Source organism: Olea europaea, unplaced genomic scaffold, assembly GCF_002742605.1.
Source record: "Olea europaea var. sylvestris unplaced genomic scaffold, O_europaea_v1 scaffold1391, whole genome shotgun sequence".
Lineage (NCBI taxonomy): Eukaryota > Viridiplantae > Streptophyta > Magnoliopsida > Lamiales > Oleaceae > Olea > Olea europaea.
In genome coordinates this window covers 229,062-238,759 of record NW_019231432.1, presented here as the reverse complement: position 1 = coordinate 238,759, position 9,698 = coordinate 229,062, and the positions used below count along the sequence as shown (strand labels likewise).

General features: G+C 32.9%; 1 protein-coding gene across 1 annotated transcript; it reads right to left on the bottom strand.

Moving 5' to 3' along the window:
* Positions 1–4,975: 4,975 nt before the first annotated feature.
* On the bottom strand, positions 4,976–5,572 carry LOC111375617. Its single transcript, XM_022998468.1, has one exon. It carries the CDS (start codon positions 5,570–5,572, stop codon positions 4,976–4,978), a length of 597 nt encoding a protein of 198 aa, XP_022854236.1.
* Between the last annotated feature and the right edge of the window lie 4,126 nt (positions 5,573–9,698).

The following is a 9,698-nucleotide window of genomic DNA, read 5'->3' as shown; positions in this document are numbered from 1 at the left end:
AATAGAATAATTAAATATAAAATAATAATATACATAATTAACGAAATATTTAAAGAATAAATTAAATTGAATAATAATTTTTTGACTTAACCAATTAAAATAATTAATTAAAGAAATAGTAAAATGAAAAATTGAATTAAATATTATTATTTTTATTCGAATAAATAATTGAAATAGAATAATTAAATATGAAATGAATAATATACATAATTAACGAAATATTTAAAGAATAAATTAAATTGAATAATAATTTTTTGACTTAACCAATTAAAATAATTAATTAAAGAAATAGTAAAATGAAAAATCGAATTAAATATTATTATTTTTATTCAAATAAATAATCGAAATAGAATAATTAAATATGAAATGAATAATATACATAATTAATGAAATATTTAAAGAATAAATTAAATTTAATAATTATTTTTTACTTAACCAATTAAGATAATTAATTAAAGAAATAGTTAAATGAAAATTTGAATTAAATATTATTATTTTTATTCAAATAAATAATCGAAATAGAATAATTAAATATCAAATGAATAATATACATAATTAAGAAAATATTTAAAAAATAAATTAAATTGAATAATAATTTTTTACTTAAACAATTAAGATAATTAATTAAAGCAATAGTTAAATGAAAAATTGAATTACATATTATTATTTTTATTCAAATAAATAATCGAAATAGAGTAATTAAATATGAAATAAATAATATACATAATTAACGAAATATTTAAAGGATAAATTAAATTAAATAATAATTTTTTTGCTTAACCAATTAGGATAATTAATTAAAAAATAGTAAAATAAAAAAGTGAATTAAATATTATTATTTTTATTCAAATAAATAATCGAAATTGAATAATTAAATGTGAAATAAATAATATATATATATATTCAGATAATTAACGAAATATAATTTTTAAAGAAATATTAAATAATCAAATATGTGAGAATTTTTTTGTTTAACTGTTTTAATATATGATTGGATGAATCTATTTATTGTTTTATTAATATGAAATCTGATTAGTTAAATTTGAAGATACGATATTTTATTTATAATATCTTGTATATGGTTTTAACATGTACTATTTTTGTAGAATGGAATATCATATGGACAACGATCTGAGAGCTCATTTGAGAAAAGTTACGACGTATTGTAACTTTTCGAGCTATGGGACAGTGATTGAGGGATTGGATGAGGAGCATATCGACATACTCCATCGATAGTTTTTATGGTCCTTCTATTTGTTGAAGGACGTGCAGTTCTCCGAACATGTTATTGATTCTTTATTACTCCAGCTGCTTAAACAAATCGATGGCGATCAGCTTTATTTTGCTATGGGGGACGGGAAGGTATCGAGATTCTCGATCCTTGAATTTGCCCTCATTACAGGCTCGAGATGTACTGGAGAAGAAGAAGCGAGAGCCCGTATTATATATTGGATTTATATTTTGGAGGTAAAGTGCCGGTTGCACCACCACAGTTGGAGGACGCATTTAGGAGATGTGATCACATGTTAGACAAGCTGAAGTTAGGATTGGTGTATATACTGTAGAGTATATTGAGTTGTCGACATCGTAGGACGTCGATTGACCTTTTTTCATTGGATGTTGTTGATGATATCGATGCTTTTAATAGCTTTCCATGAGGTCGGAGATGTTACACTAATACTCTCCACGTATTCAGGAGGGTACATACTATGCCAAAATCGGAGAGAGGTGAGCGCAAATATGATATATATGGCTTTTGCAGGTAAATATTCATCTTAACGTAATGTGTGTTTAAACTTTTTTATTAAATGTATAAGTAATTTTTTTTTTTTTTTTGTGCAGTTGTGGGGATATGAGGTTATCTCTACTTTGGGTAGCAAATAGGCGATCAGAAGGGAGACCAGCTACCCACGAATGCTTCATTGGCGAGCACGTGAGAATCCATTGACTAAAGATTTGACAGTTATCCTTGACGATTCTCAGGTGAGTATTATATATTTGCAATTTATATTGTACGTACATTAACTCGGTTCGATACATGCTCGTTAACAAGTTGAAATATGATATGTCAGCTCGAAGTTCATGCTGAGTTGGTTGTTTCAATGGAAGAGGAGGATCAAATATATGTACGCGAATTGCATGTTCGACCTACTGAAAACGATCCAGTGTTTGAATCCGTTCCGGATAGAAATAGGGTACGTTTATTTAAGATCATTATTTATTCTGACTTATAATATTCATGTGTAGATTATTAATATTAATTGTCTTCTCTGTGTAGGAGCGTCATCCAGTAGAACGACGAGCACTTCCACGTAGGAAATCTCCTTTGCCTCTACCGATGAGATCTCCGTCGCCTCCACCGATGAGATCACCTCTACCGCCATTATCACATTCTCCGAGAAGATCTCCTTCTCCCGCACCCACCCACCTTCACGAGATCGCCTACACCCAGGTATTCAGATGATTTCTTTGCACGCATGACCGGTATTATTAGAGCGGAGCTAGGAACGATGTGACGTGATTTTATGACAGAGGTAATTGCACTACGAGAGGAGATAGGGGTGCTGCGACGGGATTTTATGACAGAGGTAGTAGTACTACGAGATGAGATTGGAGTGCTGCGACGAGATATAGGAGACCTTCATACCGAGGTTGCAGCATTTCGAGGCGATGTAGCAAGCTTTCGAGGTTCTGTCAGAGGGAGTGTCGGGGAGACTGGTGTTTCTCGAGATTGGTGGGCAACGACCGCAAGATTTGATGAGTTTTTTGATTCGGTGCCGGAGGTCGGGAAGGAGGGGGTGGAGGTTGGGCTGGAGGTGCCAAAGGAGGCCGAGATGGCCGGGGTGGAAGTGTCGGAGGAGGCCGAGATAGAGGGGGTGGAGGGAGGGCAGGGATGCCAGAGAGAGAGACAGGGGTGCCGGAGGGGGTGATCGAGGAGGTAGTGGAGGGGACACTAGAGGTGGTAGTAGAGGGGGATAAGGGGGTTGCGAAGGACGAGAGGACGCCAGAGATGACGGATGACGATGTAGTATTCGTGTCGGAGGGGGCGACGGAGGTGCCGAAGGGTAAGAAGCATGCTAATGACGCGCCAGAGCTGATGGTCGGTAAGAGATCGAAATTGCCGTCACAGTACATCGTTTCCCCATACATGGCCGGGCGAAGATAAGGGGGTTTGTGGATGGGACGTTTCCCAATCTTTTTCGCGACGTCGACTAGGTCAAACAGAAGGCGATCGATGATTGATTCAAATCCCTTAAATCCGAGTAAGTATTTTATGATTTTGCTACTCTTTTTTTGTATTTTTCATAACTTTTTTTCATTTTTCAGAGATAGTTATATCATCGGTTGTATGACCGTACCCAACGCTAAAAAGTGGTTCGAAGATGTACTGACAACCTCAGCTTGGCTCGCCGATGATGTAAGTTTTTTGAGTTTCCATTTATCATATTTATAGAAGTTGTTGGTTCATTTATTTAAACGACTCTATCTTTTTTGTTGGTGTTTTTTTGTTTGAGCATGTCGACTTGGTTATGGAATTGTTACGCGATTGGGCTCAGGGATACCCAAGATCTTATGACAGTTCTAGTCGAGTCATCCTGAGCTCTGAGTTTGTTCGTATCGTAGATATTAAGCATCACAAGCTCCTAAGCAAGGGGAATGAATATGTTCTGTCTGAGTACATGCTAGAATGGGTGATTAGGCTACAGCCGAGGTGCGAAAAGCCGTGGACGGATTGTACACATATGTACATTCCAGTGATTGCGAACTCACACTATTTTTCAATGGAGATCGTATTTGCTAATTCCATTATTTATGTGTACGACTCTGATCATAGCTATCTGACACAAAATCAACTGGACCAAATACTGGAGCCAATGGCTGTGATCGTGCCCATGATGGCTAGTCATGTGATGATTCGAGTAAATGACAAATTAGCCATTGTGCGGAATATGACGACGGCAAAACAAGAAAGATCGTAAGGATTTAAAAAAATTTTAATTTTAAGATTTGATTTTCAATTATATGTTATCGAACTAATATATTCTTCTTCGGTTGCAGGGGTGACTGTGGCTTATTTGTAATAAAGTACATAGAGTTTTTGAGCATTGGTCGCAATGTTGATACAATAAATCAGTCTTGGATTAATATGTGGAGGCATAAATTAGCTTGCGACTTGTATGAATATAATTGTGATCCTTAGTACATTGTATATTATTTTATTGAAATGTAAATATTGTTTACTTCAGTATGATTCGTGCTGTAATGTAATAATTTTTTTAAATATTTAATTACAGAAATACTTAAATGAAAACTTGAAGTAAGCGCTATTATTCTTATTCAAATAAATAATCAAAATAAGTAATTAAATATGAAATAATGAATATACGTACTAAGATAATCAACAAAATATTATTATTTTAATTTACTTGTTGTTGTGTCTGTAATATTTTCATATTGTCAGTTAATATATATCGTTATCTCACTTGTATTAAAAGAAAAAACAAAATATTATTATTTTAATTTACATAAGTAATCGAAATATAGCAATCAAATATTAAATAAACAATATACACATTAAGATAATTAACGAAATATAATTTTTAAAGAAATATAAATAATCAAATATACGTGCCAAATGAAGATAATTAATGAAAGAAATATTTAAATTAAAATTCGAAGTAAGTGCTATTATTTTTATTCAAATAAATAATTGAAATAAGTAATTAAATATGAAGTAATTAATTTTTTTACTTAACCAATTAATATAATTAGTTAAATAAATACTTAACCAATTAAATATTTAACTGCTGCAATATATCAATTATTAAATCGTAATATTTAAATCAATCCTTTTTTTATTCAAATATACTGTTAAAAAGACTAATTAAACAATGTGATAAAGATTACATCCGATTTAAATTGAGAAAATCAAAAATATATTACAAATAGAGAATACATATGATTTATATAGATACTACACATCCGTCGAGTCACTGTTTAGTGAAATCTGACTTGTACAAAATCGACGTGTATGTCCTGTAGCGCTGCACCTCCCACACTTACGCGGTTGTGGAAACTCTCCTGTAAATGGTATTATAGACGTCCGTCTACGACCAGGAGTACGCGGTGGAACTTCAGGTGACAACAAAGTATTAAGTGCTACAATATAATCAGGAACTTTCCACTCGACTTCATTTGGTAGAGGAAATATAGTTTCGGCATACGCTGCTCTCCAAAAATCAGCCATGTAATAATAAGTGCGTAAGCTGTGTGGTGGAAATCCTTTATACATAGCCACTGCGACAGCATGCGCACATGGAAAACTCTCCAACTGAAATTGTCTACACGTGCAGGTATTGTCATTTAAGTCTACAATGTATCTAACATTACGCCCGCATCTCACGGAGAAGCGAAATTGATCTAGTGGTTCCACAAATAGAGCTTTTGCCACTTCCAGAGTTTTGAATAGTCGATCTTCCTGCGCCGGAGCTAGCACACTCGTGCAATTCTGGGATTCCTCACGCCGGTCATAAAACCACTGTTGCAACTTGCTATGAATATGTTCAATCATTGCGAGAATTAGTAACTCTTGATCCTTCTTGAATAATGCATTGAGAGACTCCGCATTATTTGACGTCATCATGTTGTATCGATGTCCTGAAAAATGTGACCATGCCCAATGTTCGACCCCCATATTTGATAGATATTCCCATGCACTTTCTGATATATGTTCTATTTCGTCCATGAACTTCGTAAATTCTTCAAAGCTTTAAGCTTCTGCAGCTCTTCTAAACAATGCAACGATGACATTGCCCCGATACCTAGTCTTCAGGTTGCCTTGAATGTGGTACATGTAATAACCATGATGTGCTTCCGGAAAAATTTCGGTTATACCATTTATTATTGATTGCCCCGGTCAATCATAAATGCAAGGTTTTCGATGTCCCCAATTACTTCTCTCAGCTTCGTGAAGAACCAACGCATTGCTAGATCAGTCTCTCTGTCGACAATGTTAAATGCAAGAGGATAAATTTGGATGTTGGCATCTTGACATATAGCAATAATCAACTTCCCTTCATATCTAGCTTTTAGGGCTGTACCATCAACTAGAATTAGAGATCGCATCGCATTTTGAAAAGCTCTAATGCATTGTCCAAGAGCCATAAAAAAATACTTGAAGCGATTTTGCCCATCAGTTTCAATAAAAAACGTCGAGTCAGAATTAGTTCTCACCGTGTTGTGGCAATACCTAGCCAATTTGGCATAACTCTTCTCTGTCAAACCCATTAAATCTTCCAATATACATTCTTTTGTCTTCTAGGCTTTCTGGTAACTCATAACCACCCCATACTCCGACAGATGTCGTTGATGATATCTGTAGGTCTGTAAATCGTCTGTGGGTCCTGAAACTTGTATATTATCCGTCGACTAATAAACCATGATCGAGCTTGCTTGTGATCATTTTGACGAATACCCACTTCACAAATATGTTCCTGCGCATACTTGTGAATTACAAAGAATTCATTTGTGTCCATCTTTGTCACTCTCAAACACCAACTGCAATTGTTGTCCACACAAATAATTGTGCATGTAGACTTGTTTGATTTTTTTACCTTAAACTCAAAATTATGTTTCATTGCAATTCGGTGCAGAGCTTCTTGCGAATCTCTTTTCGTGTCAAACAATTGATCGACATGTAAATCTTCATCATCGGGAACTACACGCAAACAATTACAAGACCGTGTACTCGGCCCAGCATGTGAACTCCCACCAGACTCATGTCTCTGTTTGGATAAAACAATCAAATCCTGATTTGTAAATAGCCTTTCATCCTCGTTATCTTGAACTTTCTCGTAAATCCTTTGTGTAACGGTGACATCATGGCGAATAGCAACTGTTTCGAAAATAACCACATTATCCTCATGAGCAATCTCAACAGTATCCCAAAAATCATTCTCGTTACGATCCTCTCCGTCGAAAACTTCGTGTTCACCCTCGGAGACATTTTTCTTCAACAAAGTTACGCAAATAGGAGTTGTCTTTTGACCTTGGTTCAATTGAATTACATGCTTTATTTGCACTTCAGAAGTAATTTTCAAAGGTGAAATCGAAATTGTTGAATGCTTTTGAAATAAAAATCCCAATTCCATATCGTACTGAGAGGAAACGACGTTAAGCATATTTTGTATTTCATTGTACATTTCCGTAAATGATGTATTTTTTGTTATCGAAATAGCAACAACCCCTTCTCTTTCACTCGTCCATTTCCATTCCCATTGACCATTTTCTTTCCTTTGAAATTCGTCGAAGTGACAGATTGTGACACATGCTTTTGCCATATCTGCATTACGAATTAAACAATTATCAGCGACATCATAGTAATCATAAAAAACGTACTCAAGCTCGTTGTTTTGGAAGTATTCCATAGTTTTTTACCCTATAGAACATAATCAGTGACAAAAAAAAGAATCAGTACAATCAAAACGAAATTCAACATTTTTTTATGCAATAAGAAGAATTTGAATGAAAATCACAATCTTTTTAGGTGATTTGAAATTCAATACTGCTAAAATAACAAAATATTGTTCAGATTTCCCCGGGGGGAGGGGGGGGGAGAGGAACCATGATCAAATAATATTTATTCGATTTTTCATTTAAGTCTTTTTTAATTAATTATATTAATTGTTTCCATAAATTTAACGAAATATTTTTGTTGAGGTTGATAATTGATAAGTTTATGAAATTTTGAGGTTGAAGTGGATGAAAAATAAAAGAGTTTTTATCGTGTTAGAGTAAACTGATAAAAAGAGTGACTTCGTTTTCAAATCTCAATTGAGAGGTGTTTGGATTTTAATTTGTAACTTAAGGATATTTTGATTTTTTTTAACAAATTTCTATTTTTGTAATTGTATAACTCATTTAAGGGTATTTTTATCTTTTACACAAGAATAGACTTTTGTGGTGAATGTCAAATTTTTTTGTTAAAGTGGAAAATTGGTTGTTTGACATGGCCAAACTTAAAAGTTCCTTGGTTCTATAATCCTATTTTCATTTATTTATCATTTTAGCTCTATTTTCAATTTTTATTTTTTTATTATAGGAAAAATGGTGTTATTACCATTATACCCATTTAAGCAGATTTAGAAAAGGTTTTGCTGTCTATACAAACCTTATTTCGACCACGCACATTTAAGAGGGGTGGTGTAATTTTATTTTTTAAATAATCACCCATCCCCACCCCCTCACCCAATATGTGAGGGGTGTACAACAGGCATTTTCCATCTAAAAATTCCCCACCCTGACTGGCTCCACATTGCCCACCTCCAAGAATTTCACCCTAGAATAGTAAACAAGGCACGATTGAAAAATAAAATTACCATCCAACGTCTCAAAAATTTTCAATGGGACATAATACAGTAAAATCTCTATAAAATAATAATGTTGATATCGAGAAAAAATATTATTTGAGAATGATTATTAATTTATTGATAAATAAATAATCGTTAAACAAATATTTATTACTTTATAGAGAATTTTGTATCTTTATTACTTGTATTACATTTTACATAATACATGTAGAAATTTACAAAACAAAAGATTAATGCACAATGCAGAATGTGCATGGCAAAAGATTAAGGATGAACTTGAATTTGGTTTGGGTGCAAAGAAAAAACAAAAGACTTTATATGCATATTTTGGAAGAAGAGACGAATTGAAAAAAAAAAAGTGTTGTGAAATTAAAAAGTTCGTTAATTTGTATTAATATAAAATTTTTATATTTAAATAGTTATTATTTATATATTCGTTGGGCCTTAAATGATAAAAAAAGGAAAAATATTATCTTGGACATTTAGCAAGATTATTAATTTAGTATAATTTTTCAAGTTGGGATTGAAACATTCTATTATTTAAGCAAAATATTAATTTATCGAACGTTCATTTATTGAGGTTTTACTATAGTAATGATCTCGTTCACCTGTTGTCATATGGTTTAAAATACAATTCAATATTTTCATACATATGTATAATCAATGTCTACGATGGCTCTTTTTTTAGCTAGGTTATTCGACATGATGGTCTCCCAATAAGGAGTCCGGTTGTGGCTCTGCTACTAATTGTAATTATCATTTTGGACAAAACTTATCTTAAAACCAACTTGTAAAGAAAATTCATATGAAAATTAATAGGTGGATATATGAATATATAATTAATTTCTTTTAAATGTATCATTGCAAATAGCAAATTGGTTATTTTCTCTTAAGAAAAAAATGGTTGACGACATCAGCAATTAAATTCCCTCCAAATTATGGATGGATATTGCAGTAATTAGAAAAAATATTGAAGGTGTATTGTAACCTCTGTTGTGGGGGCATGTGACTCTTACAATGTTTAACGAAGAACAATTGTGACTTTGATTCTACATACAACAATTGCGATAAATTCATATGGCATGAGATCATGTGAGATGTGACATGCACTTGTGACTCTGACTACTATTATTTTTATAGAATTGTGACAATTTCATGTATGTGTCGCATGTGGAAATAAATGGTTGTCAATGCGACTATTATGATATTGGAAGGGATTAATAACATATAATTATGCTCATAAAAGTCGCATCACTTCTCTGTTGCAGAGGTGTAATCATAAATTTTGCAACCTCTACATCATAGAAAACGTTTGTATCTACATCATTA

Coding starts and splice junctions, on each gene's coding strand:
- LOC111375617 (XM_022998468.1), bottom strand. CDS start 5,572: ATGATTGAACATATTCATAGCAAGTTGCAACAGTGGTTTTATGACCGG.